The sequence below is a fragment of the Schistosoma mansoni genome, assembly GCF_000237925.1.
Source record: "Schistosoma mansoni, WGS project CABG00000000 data, chromosome 1 unplaced supercontig 0010, strain Puerto Rico, whole genome shotgun sequence".
Lineage (NCBI taxonomy): Eukaryota > Metazoa > Platyhelminthes > Trematoda > Strigeidida > Schistosomatidae > Schistosoma > Schistosoma mansoni.
This window is the reverse complement of record NW_017385987.1, coordinates 750,285-770,597: the sequence shown is the minus strand read 5'-3', so window position 1 is coordinate 770,597 and position 20,313 is coordinate 750,285. Positions and strand designations below refer to the sequence as shown.

At 30.8% G+C, this 20,313-nt stretch overlaps 1 protein-coding gene across 1 annotated transcript in view; it reads right to left on the bottom strand.

Moving 5' to 3' along the window:
• Positions 1–314: 314 nt before the first annotated feature.
• The window catches only part of Smp_175710 (homeobox protein aristaless-related), a gene marked incomplete at both ends in the record, with an annotated part of 34,991 nt that continues 14,992 nt past the window's right edge, over positions 315–20,313 (bottom strand). The window contains 6 exons of the mRNA XM_018791947.1: positions 315–407; positions 2,910–3,442; positions 4,813–4,867; positions 6,670–6,779; positions 14,921–15,035; positions 18,412–18,611. Coding sequence (XP_018644856.1) covers positions 315–407; positions 2,910–3,442; positions 4,813–4,867; positions 6,670–6,779; positions 14,921–15,035; positions 18,412–18,611 — 1,106 coding nt within the window. The remainder of the gene's footprint in view (positions 408–2,909; positions 3,443–4,812; positions 4,868–6,669; positions 6,780–14,920; positions 15,036–18,411; positions 18,612–20,313) is intronic.

Below are 20,313 nucleotides of genomic sequence, written 5' to 3'. Positions count from 1 at the left end.
CTTGTACCTACTAATGCAATTACATTAATAGAACAGAAAGAATGATATTTAACATATATATCAGTGCAACTTCTATGTCCAAATTTATATACAGTTCTTTGTCCTAGTAACAGAATTCCTTACTATTTTTCCTCATTTTCAGTTACATCATTTTTCAGTTCAACTCCTCACTATTTCATACTATAATTTCGTTTAAATCAATATGAACCTAAACGACTTAATTCTTTATTTATAAATACTCTCAAACTAATACCTTTTAGTAAATAGTTCTCGTTCACTACACGACTTCTATGACTCTTAGTCAATTCTTTAATTCACCTTCTAAAACCTTCTTTTGGATATAATATATAATCGTAATATTTGATCCAATCATTTTCACTTTCTCCACCCTTATCACCATTCCCTAGCTATAATAATGCATATTAACTTTGAGTATTAATCAAATTTATTTTGATAAACATGAGTTGAATTTCTTTTGCAATCAACAGTATTCAAATATTAGATAGTGTAAGCAGCCGAATATGATGTAAGCAATTGGATTCATCTCATTTGGCTTAAATCGTTATTGTTCGTTTGAAGTCACTAAGTAAAACGATGTGACTTGGATTTTCAATATTTGGTTTAAAAAATACATCTCACTTTATATCTTCCATTGCAATTTCCTTTTTTTTTTTTAATTAAGTCTTGTTGATTTTACCCTACTAATCAAATGTGTTCCAACGTCTTTTCCTAATTTCCTCTTCAGCTAGAAGTTGATTTGTTCTCTCTCACAGTAGGCTGTTGCTGATGGTATCCGACCAACGAACATTGAGTATCTTGTGTAGACAATTGTTTAAAAATACATGTACTATTTTGATGATGGTTGTAGTGGTTCTCCACGTTTCATCTATATACAGTAGAACTGCGTTGACATTCGTATTGAATATTGTGAGTTTGATATTGGTTGACAGTTGTTTTGCGTTCCATATGTTTTTTAACTGTGGGTATGCTACCCTACTTCGTTAATACTTGCCTTCCCATCTGCATCAGATCCTCCTTGTTCATTGATGATGCTGCCTAGGTGCGTGAGAGTTTCTATCTCTTTCAGAATTTCTCCATCAAGTGTGATTGGGTTGGTGTTTTTCGTATTGTATTTGGTGTTGGTTTTTCTCTTGCGTTTGTAGAGACGTACTGCTACACTGGCTTTATTCATCGTATCTACTACGTTACCTCAATCTTCAAAACATATTTCGAAATAAATTGAAAATGGAGGAAGTTAATTATACATCATTTTGAAACATAAATGGATCATTACTCTTTTATTTAGCTCAAAATCCTTTTTCTTTTTTTTAACAATAACGGTTCTGAACATTATCCTTGATTGAAAGTTCAACTAATGTGGTTAGTAAATTACTATGAGGAATGATGCTCATTTCTAACTTATAATCAATTTATTATTTAGAGTCTGGAATCCTAGACTTTTATCATAGGTAGTTTTTAACAGTATGGGGTTTTCGAGATTGTTAAGTTTTTGCTAAAATCATAAATCGATTAATGTTAGACCAATATTGGAAATTTGGAAACATTAGACCACCACTCCATTCTAATATGGGATTTCTTAACAGTGTGCATCCACGACATCTCATATGGGATTCGAATCCGGGATATTCGGTCTCTCACGAACACTCAATCTCCAGACCACCGAACTTGCATCTAATGGTATTAATATCTGACCTCAACAGATTTAGGATATTGCATCACCAATTTCGATTGTGTTTGACGAGTAACTGTCTCATATACATCACGGGTTAGCTAGACTGGTCATGGTTTCTTATTAGAACTCCCAGAACTATCTCTCGATACTAGTCACTAGTGAAGACATGATAATTACCAATATTTATTAATCATTATCATTATTATTAATACTGTGGTGTGGGTTACTTTTATCCACATAAGTAGTATATGGTGATGGTCAGATATAGAATGTATTTTGGCAGAAGATCAATAAGGAAAGAACAGGAACGAAGCGCATTCGGTATTAAAATGTATGAACAATGAAATCAGAGAAGATGAACTGATATTTGCAGAAGGACCAGTCAAGATTGAGACAATTGATTGGTAGTTTGCAAATTAACTGTTTACTGTATGATTATCAGAATTTAGTGAGATAGTCTGTAGTTTGTGCTTTGATTATTCCCACTCGTCTGTTCTGTTCACTACAGTACTATTATCAATAATAATAATAAATTGAATAAAATTCTCAAATAATAAGATATGTATTCTAAACCAATATAAACAACAACATTATTTAACCCTATCAAGTAACGTTAATAATATGAATGAATTTCATTATTCCATTAGTTTTATTAATATAAATTTACAATTAAAGATATGTAACTATGTTGAATAATATATGAAATATAATTAGAATACAACATAGTCAATATTGTATTAATCTTTATAAATATGAAGTAAATCTTATAATTTATATTTAATTTTTTATTTTTATAATTTATGTAATAACATATCACAGTGTTGATCTTTTTTTTTGGGGGGGGGTAAATTAAAGTAGTTTCTATGTAATAATACCGGAATTAAATTAATTTGCTCAAAGGTTGATAGACTGAAATAATGATAATAGTGTCAATTTAATTTGTCATAGAAACAAATGAATTGATTATTTTCATATAATAACTGTTTATGTTGGTTAACTACTATTGAGATGTTTCTATTCTTTTCTTGTTTTTTTTGTTTTAAAGGGATAGTGATGATGTTGATGATAAAATACATTCAATACTGAATGGTGAATCAGTAGATTTACTTAAATTTATGTTATTATTATTATTAAAACAACTTTTTAAGGTGTTGTTTTGGGTTTTGTGGACTTTATCAACATTTTGCTGAGAAAAAGATTGTCTTGAAAAATTTACACAATGATTGGTAATCGAGTTATCAGTATGCAATTGGCTGTTCCACAAGTTAACATCTGTTGATTGATTAGATTGTACATTAGACCAAATTGAATGAGGATGTACAGCTATACTATTATTAAATCTTATATTGGACTGTTTGCAAAGGGATTGAAATTCTGTAGATAAATTCAAGGAATTTTCTGAAGTAGTGATGTTTGGAAATAGTAGATTTTGTCTGAATTCTTCGATATGTTTCGTAGATGGTGTTAAATTTAATGGTAGCTTGTCATTTAAGACGGAATTTTCGCAGTCATTGTGTTGAAAATTTAAGGATTTCGGATTTTTCTGTGTTGTTCTAGATGAAACAAGTTTAGAGGTGTGATTTTGTCTAATTACTGTCTGTTTCTTTTTTAAAGATTGTATTCGTTTCTCCACCATTTTTCGCCTTCTCGCTTCAAGGCGACTTGCTTCCCGTTTAAGCAATTCATTTGGATCGATTGGTTCACCTGAACATGTGAGGAGTTGAGCATTATGAGCTGGCCTTCCAGGTCCTGTGTTAAATTTAGAAGAAAATACTTAGTAAGCATATCATAAATAAAATTTATTTGTAGCATATTACAAAACTTAATTATTTTCGATTAATTTTGTTTAGTGATTAATCGTCAGTTTGCTAGACTGGGTTATACTCTATGTGTGGTTTTATTTAGGATGAAATACTTACAATTATCTATTTGTAGGGTAATAATGGTTACAGTCCTTATGTTAGTCATGGATAATAATTTTAGTTGTTTCTTGTATTCTGAAGTTTGTCGAATATGCATCTATGGGAAAGTTAAAATTGGTATATTTACAACTTCGATAAGGTCTCACTAACCACCGTTTTATACACTAAAAGATGACATGACATTGATTTAGTTAGACCTTTATTTGATTGATTGCACCTAGTGTTCTTGCTTTGTTCTTTTGTAATATTTAAATTTGGGTTAATTTGGTCCAGTTATTTATTCTTTGAAGTGGCCCACACTGAGTCACGAAACGTCAGAAAATTAAAAAAAGATTTTTCTACTAATTAGGGTATTACAAATGTATTTTTTTTATTTATAACAATCTATCCAATGCTCAATTTATTTGAAGTTATCAGAACAAACCTCAGTAATGACACCCGAAAGCTTTCCCGCTCTCATACTGTAAATGATAAACAATACATCCGTAGAGTATATAAATTCATATAATAGATTCTTAGTTTCAGGGAAATGAAAGATCTACCTAGAACGAAACCTTTCTGGAATCCTAGTGATTTAAAATGATTGTCTTGTGACCGGAGGGAGCTGGCTTACTTAACCTTGATTAACATAGGTTTCGTGCTAGTTAGGGTTCGTCAGTAAGGTATGCCTGGAAACTTGAGAAGACTGATGTTTCATGGTGGATTCGAACCCTCATCACCCAGTTCCACATTTCGAGACGTTCTTTGAGCCATTCAAGCCGTAACTGACCTACTGCAGAACTGAGATATTTACAAATCGTTAATCACTGACTGGTGATCAGTGTTGGTTAGGTTAGTAGCCATATGACTACTTAATCGATAGAAGCTCATCAGATCTAAAGGATATAACAAATACAGCATTGGTCATTACTCGGTTGTCAATCTATCATAGATCATGAATTACTTATCGTTTCATTAAACCATTGTCAGTTAGAATTAATGATAAAGAACTAACCATTCTACCAATATCAATTTGTCGAAAGTAATAACACTCAGATATTTGAACTGTTCGTTATTCCTGTATAATAAAATTTTTTTCAAATATTATAGGTAGAATAAAGAATTAAAGATTATTCAAACATATATAGTCTTTAACCTATAACATCTTATTAATTGTCTAAATATTTAATTAATATTTAGATCAATCTAGTAATCTACCTTTCCGTGTATGTTCTCGTTTACGCCATTTAGCCCTTCTATTTTGAAACCAAACCTTTGAAAACAAAAAAAAGGAAAGATATGAAAAATTATTTGTGACATATATTGTATGCGTTTGGAAAAAGAAGATATAATTAGTTGTTAGAAGTTTATATATAAATATCCTATATGTCATTACTGAATTCGTAATAACGAGTCTAAAGTAAAACTAAGTACTTACATTTTGAATGTAAACTTTACATGGATTGTTTATCATACATGAAATCCTTCACAATACGTGAAAAAAGTGAAAATAATACTAAAAATTATGTTGAACCAAATTACCCCTTATTGGTGATACGCAAACGATTCACATTTGTTAATAAATCAGTTCTTATCATCAATCAAGTGGATCTCCAGTGTTGTTTGAAGTATAAGGGTAATGAACTCTTCCTTGTTGTCCACATCATAGAGGGATATTTCTTTTTGAGGGGTCTAGAATGGGAGTTGAGTTAAAGTTGGTCATAGAGACCTGGAAGCGTGACAGCATGACTCAAGGGTAGCTGCATGAGGTTGGCTAGACATGACCTTTTCGAGAGAAGTCTTGATTGCCTTGGTTCTGTACTTTAAAGGCCGTAGTGACGGAGACTGAAATCTGTCGGGTTAAGTAAGATGTGACATTTTAGGCTCGACCTTTCCCAACCTCTTTCTTTCTGTTGTGAGAAAGCAGAATCCTTGTATACGATGGTTATCTGATAGAACACTTTACTCCCGTTACACTCTTGTACAGACAGCAGTACAATTTCTGCTTCGTACTCTGAGTTGCTGTCTTTAGTCTTGTCATTTTTCAACGGACTTGCATAACAAAGTAAAACCTAAAGCAACGGGTTTTCCAGACAACGTAGCTCGACCAAGTCAATACCAACAGCAGAGCCAGCTACTACATCAGAGGTATATATATATAGTTCCTGATAAATAATAGTCTCAAAGTGTTGCAAAGGCCCTTTGATTTTAATGTTTATCGCTGTATAAAATCATGGCAGCATAAATTATAATATTAAATATATCTATCATTGAATAGCATGTTAGTTGAAGTTATTTTTTAAAGAATGTGTTATATTGAGCTTGACATGTATATTACATAACATAACTTGATAAGATAATGACAAAAAACAACCAATTTATAATGTATAGCGAAATAAATATCGTGTTAATTTTGGAGGCATATCAGGTGACTTCCATAAATGTTTGTTATTTTCAGTTACTTTAAACTACAAAACAGTCCAGAGAAATAAATTTCAACATAATGGTGTTCACTATTCAAAAAAATGAAATGTCTGTTTGTTAAATCGCAAACTTTATGATGAATGGAGGCATTAAAAAACTATTCAAAATAAAGTTAGCTGGTTAATTCATAACTGAGTATAATTCCTCTTTTGAAATCACCGATAACTCTCTTTGATTATAATGGATAACCTTTGTATGTGTATATATGTATGCTACCACACAAAGGTCAGGACGAATTGGTTGAGATTCGCCGGATAACTGTGATCAGTGGTTGGACTAATAGTATAACATTCCTTAGAATCGATATCAATAGCCCAGATGTATTTCTTCCTTATCTTCTGCTAGATCTTGAGTTCTAGTGTTTCTACATAGACAATTTCTTTTTATTTCGTTCACGTGAACCAAATTGTCACATTGTCAATGCTTCTTCAATTATTATAACTGTCTTACTGATTGTGATGATTCGATATGTCTGTGATGACGATATGTGAGTTTAGACTAAAGTACATTTGTCCCACGCATAATCATATAACCTTTGAATAAATATGTCAATAAAACGCAAAAACAAAGAAATCCACTGAATCGGCTTACTTGAATACGGGATTCTGGTAAACCTAAACGTTGTGCCAACTCTTCTCTTACAATCATGCTTGGATAATGACTAACACGGAAGACTAATTCTAATTCAGTCAACTGTTGTCCTGAAAAATTAGTTCGTGTTCGTCGTCGGCGTTTATTATTGTCATTTTCATTACTATCATTCTCATCTTCTTCCTCTTCATCATCGTCATCGGTATCCTCCATTTCATCATCATTATCATACTGATTATCACTATCATCTGTATCATTTACATAAATGCCAGCATTTGATTTAGTTCCAGATATGGAAACATTAGTCTTTTCATTACATAATTGATCAGAAACGATATTATTTCCTTCAACATATCCATTACTTTCAATATTGTTATTACTATTGTTTACTTGATAATTATAATGTTCTGAATGTTGTAATTCATTATTTAATAAAGATGTTTGACAGGATTGTTTTTCTGCTTCCTCTTCTCCTCCTTCTTCTTCTTCCTCCTCCTCCTTCTGTTTCACTCTCTTATCTGAAGTCATTTTATTGAATTTGTATAAAACGTCTTTTGTTTTATTTTTATGCTTTATTGATCTAGAATTTAATTTTGTGCATAAATTTGTTACGAAATTTGTTGATAAGTCTTTAGTGTTATTACAGATATTTGTTAGACTCTTCTGTGAGTTTAGTTTTAGATGATCTGATAAACAGATGTTTCCTTGTTTATCTATATTAGGGAAATAAAAGAAGGGAATTCATTGTAAAGACTAACTTAATTAGAAATTAATGTATAGAGACAATAATTCGTTTACTAATCTTATAAATGGCAACATTTCAAATCCAGAAGTTTATAACACAATAACATGAGTGAACACCAACTCTGAGATGCAGGTACATCCAGCTGACGAGTACCAAATAGGACAAAACGCGTGTCCTGGACTCCACCACCAGCCACTAACCATCTTTGCTTATAATGCTTGTGAATTAAGTCTATATCGATGCAATACGCACGATATACATATATGCCAATAAGAGACTGATCAATTGCAGTCCTAAACATCAATGAGAAGATTCGAACAAACAATGCTGAGTGAATTTACGATAACATGAGTTTGTTGTGAAAACTGAACAATTTTTTCTAAAGAATATATAACATCAACTAATCGGAAATGTCATATGTCTGTTTGATCACACAAAACTTATAAAGGTGATCTGTCAGTAGAAATAAGATAAATGATTGAATTTAAATAATGGGTATTTTATAAGATAGATGACTGATATAATAAGCTAAAACTCGGTTAGGTTTTTATGTCACTACAATTGTTTTATTTTTATCCGAAGTAATGTGGAATAGCTGGAAGATAATCATAATCAAATATAAATCCTTTTTTTCTCCGAGATAATTTATGGAAAGGTTTGTGATATTTGAGGATGGCTTTTATTAAAAGCAGAAAAAATTGAAGAATAATCGAAAACTAATAAGTACTAGGTAGCTGTACCGTTCTAATTTGAAAATCGTCAGAATTCGACCCACACTGGATTGTGTTCAGAACTTCGTGATCATCATTAGTTCAGTTTGACTTTCAGACTGAACTACCTTGGGAGCAGAGAATAAAAAAACTATCTTATTGTCATTATTAGTTAGCAAGTGAAGAGAGGTGATCATAACAGGAAGCTCTTTATCCAATTCATCCGATTTGGCTAACTCGAAAAGGTACATAGGTGAATACACGAATAACCGGACCGAAACTCACAAAGAATGGGAAAATTACAGTCATACCAAGCTAGAGCATTGAAGTAGAACAAATGGAAGACGAGGAACACGTTAAAATCACAATGATTTTGGAGTAGAAGCGAAGATAACAGTAATTTATAGAAGACCATCAATGAAAACCTGGTCTACCATCAATCGATTCATGATCTCAATCAAAAACTTAAGAACCTCCACAAACCCATACTGATAAACATAACTCTGTTGGCCGTTACTCAATGTTCATAAAAATATAGAGTTCATACTTCTTTGAATACGAGAACACAGTTAATGCAATCAATGATTGGAATTTGTCATATCTGAGTTATTTACATTGGTATTTACTTCTTTGTTTAAGCTCATTAAATAAGTCAATTAGTAGCTAACTAGTGATTTCTCAGTACTAATCAGTTACCTTAATTTAAGTCATAAATAAAGTACGTTGGCATCTATATAGAAGCATAAAAATCACAAATACATCTTCTTAAAACGTATTAGGAAGCATAGATTACATTCGTGAACGATTGGCACTCATCTAGCTTAGTAATCATACTGAATTTATTAATTGATAGATTATATATTCCGTAAGTCATTCCCGCAAAAATGGATGAAATAGTTCAAGTGGCAATTTCAGCAATACCATCTTTGTGTTTCACTCGAGAGGAATGAAATATATACTGATATTTCGTACACATTCCAATGTGACTAGCATAAATAAGAAATTGTTCAACGTTTTTCACCTAGTCATCAGGATTTCTTTAAATTTGGAGTGAATGTCTCAGATATAGCGTCTTCAAAAAAGATTATTTCAAATTTGTTCACTCAATCTTACTCTGTATACGTACAATTCTACTTACCTTCAATTAATCTCATTGTTATATGTGAGCATTATTTTCTACTCTTCTTTTATGATATGTAATTATAAAAATCACACCTATTTGCGAATAAGATAACCTAGCAACACAATCAATTGTCTTCATTTAGTCATACATTTCAATCTACTGCTTACACTTATAATATGAGTAGATTCCGTTGACAGATTTAAGTTAGTAATTTTATTCAAAAACAAATAACGCCTGGGGGATATATATACATATATTGTATGTATGTGAAATAAATATTTATGTATTTATATTTTCGTCTGTCAGTTATTTGAAAATTACGCAATCACTAGCTTGGTAGCAAAATCTGACAGGCGAATATCCTGTGAAGTCAAATAAATTAATATTTACACAGGAAATTATTTTATTTCTTAATTTTTAAAATTCTTCTTTCCTTCATCATGTTATACATGAATATAGTATGATAAGAAATGTTCCTCTGTATGTTATACTCTTAATATAAACACACACATACATACTAATAAGCAAACAATTATATCACAACAAATTCATAATATTTCCATCTGTCATGATAGATCCATTTGTTTATCAAACTCCTTTCACACATTGTTGTTGTGCATCGATCTTAAATCTTGATGAATGATATATGAAGAGTACAGAAAATTGAAGAAATATGGGTATGACAATTTAAATTATATGTTTGCTGATAAGTTCTTAAAAATGAATTCTATTTTTATCATTCAAGTAAATCAACAAACTACTGAAATACTTAATATAGTGTTAAATAAATATGAAACAATATTTATGTTAGTATGTTCAATAGGATAATTACTTACATGGCATCCAATGAAATTTGTTTATTTTATTAAATAATATAAAAAAACTTATCAACAAAGCCAAAACTTTCTTTTAAACAGGAAACCAAGACCCCTGGGGTATGTACAACCAAGTGCAAACTATTATTTGATTATATAATACAAAATCAGTTTGAAATACTACTGAAAAACCTAAATAATTATATTTTAAGTTCATTATAATTTTATATTCATAGTTTTCAACGATAATAAAAAAAGATGATTATTACAGCATTTAATCTCTTCAGCGAACTTGTATCACAGGAAATTTGAATGCAATACAAACAGAGTTCCTGGTAACCACTATGGTGACGACAAACATATTAGGTTTCTTTTCTACCATAAGCTTGAGTGAATACAATAGTCACTATTTATATTTGAATTGAATTCTCATGATTGAACTGACTGGGAAATATAGGTTGCGAACGAACTATGTGGCAAATCAGACTCTAATAGCAAAGTATACTGACTACGCAATTTTTGACTATTACAATTCTATTACTCGAAAGATAAAAATTTAATTTCGGAAAGGTGGTGAATAGGTTCAAGTTTCAGTGAGATCAGCACTTTATAGGTCGAAGGTAGTTGATCAATTAAATTAGTTTACCATGTTTAAATTTCCTTATATGATCTAGAATAAAAAACTTCATTGATATCGATCGGAATTAAGTTTGAGACTTCGCAGTGAGGTGAACAAATAACTTAAGCAGGGTCACTCAAATCTCAATAACTTTAAAAAATCTAGTAAGGAATCTTGGGTTCAAACCTCTGTAAGTTTACGGTGGTAATCTAGTTATCCTTTTTATTTTACTGTCACTTGAGTAGTTAACAGAATTACTATTATTCAAAAGATTGCTTAGTTACGATGTCTTATAAATCGGTCCTTTGTTAATTAATACAGTAACAATTATGATTTAGCTAAATTCACTAAATTTTTTTGATGATTAATGAATATATAATTTAAAGACTTATTTATTCCTAACTCTTAACTAATTTGATTAAATTTTTAAGGAAAGTATGCATTTAAAGCCTAGCAACAGTTCATTACAATTTTAAAAAATTGATCTAGCGTAAATATTCAAAATTGACATTTTTTTCTGTTCAAAAATACTTTTTATTTTCCAGTTGAATTGTTAGATCGGATAATTTTTTTTCAAATTATTATCCAGAAGAAAGAATAACTTTAAAATAAAGGAAATCAGTCAAGAGAAACACTAATTTTTTATTCATTCTCTCCCTGTTCTAGCCTCCCCCGTTCCAAAGTAATTAGAGAAAAAACGGAAAAGTATATACAGTTTAATTCATTTTTAATTATTTCCATTTTTCAAAACAGAGAGGGGAGGGTTTACAAAGAAGAAAACAGAAGAAATAACAGAATAGAAAACATTCTGATGACGTTGTTAATAGTCAAACCTTTTCATTTCCTTTTTAAATTTTGACGCGTCATGGTTACAAACCGTTTAACCTACTATTTTCTTGTTATCAATTGAAGGTATTTTCTTCGCGTCTTAGTAAAAGGTACTAAACTCTAGTTTGTTCTGAGTTCAGATTACCACACATCACTTGATGTACTCACATTAATTGTATGTAGGATAGTAACCAGATGTTATGCTTGATATGTGAATGACTATTTTAAGTTGTACAGGGTGACCGATCGATTAAAGGATTACACATATTCTATTAATATAGGGTGAGGGAGGACCCTCAAGTAGAATATCTTGGCTCAAATGTTCATTTTATTAGCATTCATCTTCAAAGTGTTTGCATATAAATGAAATGTAAATAGTTTTTCTCAGGGGATCTAGGTAATACAAACAATATTTTGCTACAGAATCATTACGATTAATACTGATGTCCTGGAGCAATGAACTGTGTCATGTCGCCGTTACCGTCACTGGAAATTTAAAAACTCAGAAATGTAGTTATAGTTATTATCCTTTACTGAAGTGATGGAAGTTTGAATTTTAATGAAAGTTTGAAATTTCTTAATGACACAAATACACCATATTCATGATTTGGAAAGGCTACTTGCTAAATAGTCATTGATTAAGATGGTCAGAACATGTAATACGCCTTCCTCTATGTGCAATGATGGACGGTGTAGGAGATGTTGAGAGAAAACTAGTAATGGTCAAATCGAAACGTGGTATAAATCCACGAAAACAATGACTATTGAACTGAGATATGAAGGTAGGTTCGAGCTATCTAGTTGGAGTCTCTGTGATAGTAGTAACTAATACATTAAGATTTTAAATAACATGGCTGAGAATCAATCTTTACGACTCAAGTACATTGACACTTTTTCTCCCCTTCGATCCAAAGTCTCTAAATTATAGTACAAAATTTTTTCATCCCATTATTCTAGGCATTCTTCTCTAGTCGTGTGTTCTATGATTAATCTTTACTGTTACGGCGAATACTGTTACTATCTCTAGCACTTTGGGATCCCAAACGTTGCTGCTACCTTGACGTGACGGTCGGGCTTGCCTATCGTGATGAACCAATCGAGCTATACTGGCTGAAACAATCGTTCCTCAAGGTCCTACCATGCCATGCAGGTCGGTTGAAGAGCGGTAAGACTAAAAGCAGCAAACCCAAGGTCCAAAGGCGAAGTCGTACTGTTGGCTGTACAGAGGTGTAATGGCAGTAGGGTGTTTCCTTCAGATAACCAGCATAACAGCGACGCTGCACTCCCATAATGGAAGGGTGGGGTTAGAAAAGGTCGACCCTAAAAATGCACACCTCGCCTTATCCCACGGATATCCGTCTCCGGCGGTAAGGTCGTTTGAAGAACGGAGCTAACACAAAAACTAGCCACAAAAAGGTCGTGTGTGACCGACCTCAAGCAGTTGTCCCTTGGGCACTGCGGTCACGCTCTCAGGTCATTAAGACCACTTCTAATCCAATTTTCTTTTCAGGTACCCTTCGACGGTGTGGGCAACCGGGAATTGATAACTGCCCTCATACCTCTAACAGCACTCACTCACTTTGGGATTTGTTATGATAATTTCATCTAGTTATATTAATGGGGTGTAGCAACTTGAACTGATGTATACATGTTACAGGAACGACTGAATCAATAAATGTCAAGTATTTTAGCTGAATATATATACTGTTATTGGTTTTGAGAAAATCAGTAAATCATTTTATATCTTACTAAATTTAGACGATATATACATATATCTAAAGTATATCTGATTTAAAATTTTGTAAATATCAAACTGTAAAAGTTCATTCAGTTATTGTAATTTTCCCATTTTATGTGTGTGTGTGTTCAAGAAAATGATTAGTATCTTCACATTTTCCAATTGTCGAGTTATTTCATGAAGTTTAAACTAATTCGAGTCTAGAAGTTATGACAATGCACTTTACAAAATCATAAACTCTTAGAGTTTAGCCCTAATACTTTGAATACAATATTGAGCCCGAAATTATCAGGCCTTATTAATGAACCAATAGACTGGTATTCGGTATTTACTGTCCCAATGTTTATTCATTTGATATGATTTATTAATCGAAGTTGGTGAGTTTCATCTATCATTTTCTATATTATTAAGTAGTGTTTCAAGTGAAATTATTCGACATTTATAGTTTCTGCATTATAACCTTACAAACAACGTAAAATTTAATCGTAAGTCAACAGGGGGAATTTTACCCTAGTGAGTTTTATCTCCTTCCATGATTGGATTTCTATTATAGGTACGAAAACTCTAAATAAAGATGACATTTAAACTAATTGCGAAATTGTCCTCATAGTATTACACAGTTATGTAAACATAAAATCAGTTTTCATAGAGTTTTAATTCATGAACTAGTTTTATTCAGATCACTATTTGAAAACCTGGAAGCACTGAATGGCTGTTTCATTCTAATATGGGAATCCTTTGCAGCACAAATCCACCGAAAGGTATGGTTTAGATTCAGAGATGCGGAGTCATAAACGCATACTTTTGAGTAGTCATATACTGGGTCAAAACGACTATTCAATGTATCCAGATTTTTTATTGATGATCTAAGATGAATTTGTTAATAAAAAACCTATGAACATTATAATTTCTACAACACTCTATACTGATAAAATCGATTGTAAAAAATTATCTTATCTATTTTAGATTATTAAATTTAATATTGTTCCAATCAGCTTGTTTACACATTAAAATGTAACAAAAATCACATAACTTTTCAACTTAATCATTTTGTATTATTATTGACCTTATCCACTTTTTAAGGTTAATTGTAGTGCAATTAGAAGATCAGAAAATATACATGTGAGGAATTGATTTCATGTCGAGTTATTTATACATAGGATCATATTTGTTCATTATAGAGTCAACAATTCAGTATAAAGATAAATAAGAATTTATTTTTCACACTATTAAAGGCTTGTACAAACATAAAATTTAAAAAAAATTTGTTTACAGTATGAAATGAATCTATTTATTAGACTGATTGAAACTGGCTTATAGTTACGGCTTGACTTATTTTGTTTTAAATAGTACTCACTGATTATTTTATGAAATACAATCAAGTTAGTTTTGGTTACTGTGCTCTTTTCATATTATTTGTAATGAATATATCAGAATGAATATATACAGAAGTACATTTTGTATAGTCATAATTACATAGTAATATTAACCTGAACATTAGAATTTCACCTATTGACCGTTATTGAATACTGTTTCAAAATATATGAATATTGTTGTCCCTTTGATTATAATAAGTAGCAATCATAATAAACCATACATCATATATATCTTTCACTATAAAATGTAATAATTATATTTTTGTAATATTTAATTCATTACTTTGTAATACTTACCTGTTTGAACTTGTTCCAAACTTATATGATTCAATATATTTTGACAAGTTTCTAATTTATGATTAACTGAATTATTCTTCATTTCATTTATTACTGATAATATCCAATTATTGTTCTGTAAATAGAATGTAGGTGATAGGATTAAACATAGACTACTACTACTACTAATAATAATAATGAAGGGAATAAACCAAACAAATCATATGAAATATTATTATTATAATTTACACTTTTAAACCGAGTAGATACAGTGTTGATTTCATTTCAATCTACATATTACTTTTACATTTGGATTTCAAAATGGAGTATGATTGAAAAGATGGTTGAATTGTATATGTACTTTACTTGTTCAATAATAATACTCTATTACCGACTGATTTAGAAATGAATAGTGGAAGTACTTCACAGATACTATGATTATTGAAGTTCAATAATATCTGAAGTAAAATAATTGTCCTCGATTATATTAAATGATAATCATTATACGTATCATGAATTGACTGAAATTGGAAACATCAACTCAAATGTATAAACGTATTGTATTATAAAAGAAATCTAAAGAGAGCGGGCTCGAACCTGTTTGACATTGTGGGTATACACTGAAGGGGAATGCCGAATGAGGTTGGATGCATGTCCAGCGCTTCTCTGTTTTCAGTGATATTGATAGGGATCAGTGATAAATCATCTTCACAAATCGCTCAAATATCATAAATATGCTAAGCAGAGTTGAACAGTGACTAGCAGTGTTCAGGATGCAAGTTTTGTCCGTTGAATATACCTTAACCCATCTGTTGATGTTCATGCTGAGACTCGAACTTAGTATTTTTCGCCTCGAATTATATAGTTTATTCTGTTATTACAGGGACAATAAAAATATAAGTAGAATAGTTTGTTCATAGGAACTAACAGCCATATTCCTGAGGATGGGTGTAGTGGTCAAACTTCTGAAAATAAAATTTGTGAATTTACATTTTATACTTTTTCCAAGATAGTATACTATTTCCGTTGATCTTATGACTTTTAAATCGTACTGTCTCCAAAAGACTAGAATGCCGGATGAAAGCCTGATTCGTCATCAGATTCAAGGCAGAGGTTCTGGAAACCTCTATATCGTCATCAAAACTTATTATGAATCAATTTGACTAAGCAGAATGATCCCCAAATAATAAAAAAGAAGCAATATGACGTGTTGATCAGGGTTGGACATGTAAATAATTAGATTTTAATTCTACAGTTTGCATGTATTAAATCCATTACAAAGACTGAAGATATCTGGATCACTCTTTGATCAGTTTGTTAGTGTTAACCAATGAGAAGATAAAATAACTGTCCAGTGGTCCATCTATGTTCGGCTTAAGTTAGTCAACAGTGAAAAACAATCTTCATAACTAATTCGGAATATTTATTTATTTGTGTTATTTGAAAATATTATAATCTACTTCAAGCTTTAGCCCTGAAATCACTATGTAAGTACGACATTTCTATTTCTTGAATATACAAAATGACTTTTTCGAATACTTTAAGATAAATGCAATTCACTTTCGGATGCAACAAAGTTCATAGTCTTGTTATTTGAAGAAATCTGTCAAAAATAATTGATTATATTTAATAGTGATTAACGACCTAAAAGAAGAATTTACTTAAAAACGCAGTGGGGCTCAAGATCTATCGTGATTATTCTTCAAGTCTTAGTTGAATATTTACCTCTTAAATGAAAGTATATACAATATAATGATTTACGTATGAGATGGAGAACAATGAATTAAGCAGTTCACAGGAAATAGTGTCCAATACATCTCTTCATATTAAGTTCCAGGTTATTTGTCCCGACTTATTTTTATATACTGTAAATAATATTAGATGACAACCTCTTGTGTGAGTTTCCAGGTCAATACTTGTATATAATAAGCAGTCATGTATGTTAGGATGGTAATTTTTACCAAATGAAGCTGAGGCAGAAAATTCAAATGTACCAACCCGTCAAAATAATATTTAAAATAACATTCGACCATCCCATATTCTAGAATGAATCTATTAGCAGAGTAAATGACAGCAAACTTAAGGGTTGATAATTTAAAATGCTTTTAATTTTATAGCCTACAGGTATATTTTATCGTAAATATTGCAAACATATGTATGTATTCATACAGTTTGAAAAATATGCTTTGAGGGGAAATATGACAATTCTCAAATCTTTCTGAGAATAGCTAATGCTAAACTTTTAATTTTATTGATCATTCAGTGGAAATAAGTCTTCAGTAAATGACACGAGTTTTTCTGTTTACTTAAAACCATTAACCAGTGTTTTACTTCATTCATACTTTTGAAATCACAACGTTAGCACGATTGTAGATCAAACAACTTAAAAGATATACCTCTAAAAATTAATATATTCACTCCTTCTGTTGTTTCTGCTCGTTTTCTACTATGTATTTTACTCTTGTATCATTTCTGAAATCATTAATTTTAATATAATCTATAATCTGTAGTTGAGTTACATTAGCTACCCTTAATGATACAATTAAAACTGTCATACATTTTTGCCCAATTCAACTTTGTTCCAATCTTTTCCTATATTCTTCGATGTGTAATAAAATTGTATCAATTTTCTTGTTAAAATCCAATTCCTTAAGTCATAGTTAAAACATGAATCTAGGAACTATATTTTCGAGATATCATTAATGATCAATATATAATTAACTAGAATGTTTTCTTATTGTTCGATCGAGTTATTTTTAAAGTCTCAGTTACGGAACAATAATGAAACCAACAGTAGTATACCTGCTAATTTTAAAGGTATATATATTATCCTTAATCTCCAATACATGATCTTAATTATGATATAAATCAGAACCAATATATCGTATAAATTTTCAAGGTAAAAATGAAGTAAAATATTAACTAACAGTTTTAGATTACTAGAAGAATTTTCATCTTCTACAGAAGACTTATTTTCATGAAATCAAAAATTTAACAATAATAATTTTATTATCAGAAGAGTTTTTTTGGAGAATTTATTAATTTAATAGTTGAATTCATGAGTCAATTGAAGCTAGACCACCATGGAAAACCTGGAAGCATTGAACTTCCATTTCGTCCTAGTGTCGGACTCCTCAACAATGAGCATCCACGATCCCGCATGCATGACTCGAACCCTAGACCTTAGGTCTTGCGCGTCAACGCTTAACCTCTAGACTATTGAGCTGGGATTCCAGTGCTTTTAAGTTTTCATTGGTGGTCTGGCTCAGACTGACTCGTGAATTTAACTCTGAAAATACTACAATCTACACAAATCTTCAAAACTGATAAGAAACAAGGTCGTTTCATAACATTTTTCTGTAAGCGTTGGCAAAATGTTCTTTTTAAAATAACTTGACATAATGGTTATATATAACTCGTTATAAATAGATATCAGATAACATTAACGACTAATCATTTTTATAAACTAAGAAATTGTCATCAATAGTTACAACAAGTAGTGATTAACTTACATTTGTAAATTGATTGAAGTACTGTTCTTGAAATGTTTTCATAACATTTTTCAAATCTATTGAATCACTAGTTTTCTGTTCATAAGCTTTATCAAATATATGTCTATTAATAATAGAATTATTCTCTAATGATGAATGATTCAATAATGTAAATTTATTTAATTGTTCTGATGTAATCAATTTTTGATAATTATTATTATCTAAATATGTATTTAAACAAATCGTCATAGAATCTGAATTGAGTACATTGTTTTCACTAAATGTATTGTTCATTTTTTTTCGGTAGTTACTAGGTTACTTTTTCAAATAATTTAAGAATTATTCACATAAAAATAAATTCGAATTGCCCTTTTTATTATTTTACAATGAATTTTCGAATGTGATGATTTCACTGATTGTTCAAATTATTCATTTACACACCCACCAACCTAATTATTCTAAATAACCCCTTAACTTAAAAAGTTCCCATTCTATTTCATCCCTTCAACAGCTAACTTATTTGTTTACTATTAATAGATTGTTTTCACTTAGTGTAAATCATTAAATGTGTTAGATTTAATTTCTATTTTTCAATCAGAGAATTTAACAGGTTGAAATTATAAATGAACCAATCAGAAATATTCTAGAAGATGAAATTTATTTTCTTTCTATAACTACCTTATTGGTTGTAATATAGATGTATACAAATATTTATTAAAATAAACATAGGGAAAGATTCGTAAAAATGCCTTACTTTCTTCTCCCTTTAACCTAATCTAAATGAATTATTATCTCATTGATTAAAAGTTTAAATTTAATTTTTATATAAAATAATTCCGTCAATTTTGGTAATCTACTTCAATAGTATATTCATTTTTGTACTGGTTGTTTGTTCAAGACTGAAACTGATTAGTCTCTTATTGGCATATGTGCATCCATTGCTGATTGTCTCGATTTTGCCTGAAGTCACAAACATCATCTATGCTCATAATATCTCATTATCGTAATTTGGATTTGTAGATATCATATCGAGTGCTCTGAGTCGCGCTTACTAGTTCAACTGGTTTTATATTTCAAATACATTATGAAATACGCAAAGATGGACAGTGACTAGCAGTGGAATCCAGGATGCGCGTTTCGTCCTATTTGGGACTTGTCAGCTGGATGTACCTGAATCTCAGAGAAGATTCAAACAAACAATACTAAGTGAACTTCAACTTCATCCCATCGCACAAGCAAGTGGTTATCAGGACTCAGTAGCTGAGTGGATAACGCGATGGTGTTTGGAGCGAAAGGTACTGGGTTCGAGTCATGGAGTGAACATCAACTCTGAGATGCAGGTACATTCAGCTGACGAGTCCCAAATAGGACGAAACGTGAGTCCTGGATTCCACTGCCAGTCACTATCCATCTCTGCTTACAATGCTTGTGAAATAAGGCTTTATCGAGGCAATACGCACAGTATGCACATATGCCAATTAGAGACTGACCAGTTGCAGTCTTAAACATCAATGGGAAGATTTAAACAAACAATACTAAGTGAATTTACATTATGAAATAGTTGTCTAGCAAGTGATCAGTGATCAATTCCTATGTATTGATCTATGCTTGTTTATCAAGCAACTTGGCACGAGGAAACCTTGTTTTTATTCTCTTTTACTACATCGTGAGAATAACCAATGACTTCGTGGAATATGTTTTTCGGGAGAAGTAATTCAGATTCTAAACTAATTATCTGTATAATGTAAAGTTTATTTAAAGCCCAGAACACTGACATATGTTAGATTTTTGGGTCACTGCGAATTCTGTTATTATAATCCAGCAAAATAATCCAATTAATAATAATATGTTCGGAAAATTATAATTACAGAATTGATGCCAGTTTACAGACCTGATCAGCTTGATACAGATAGTAATATTAAA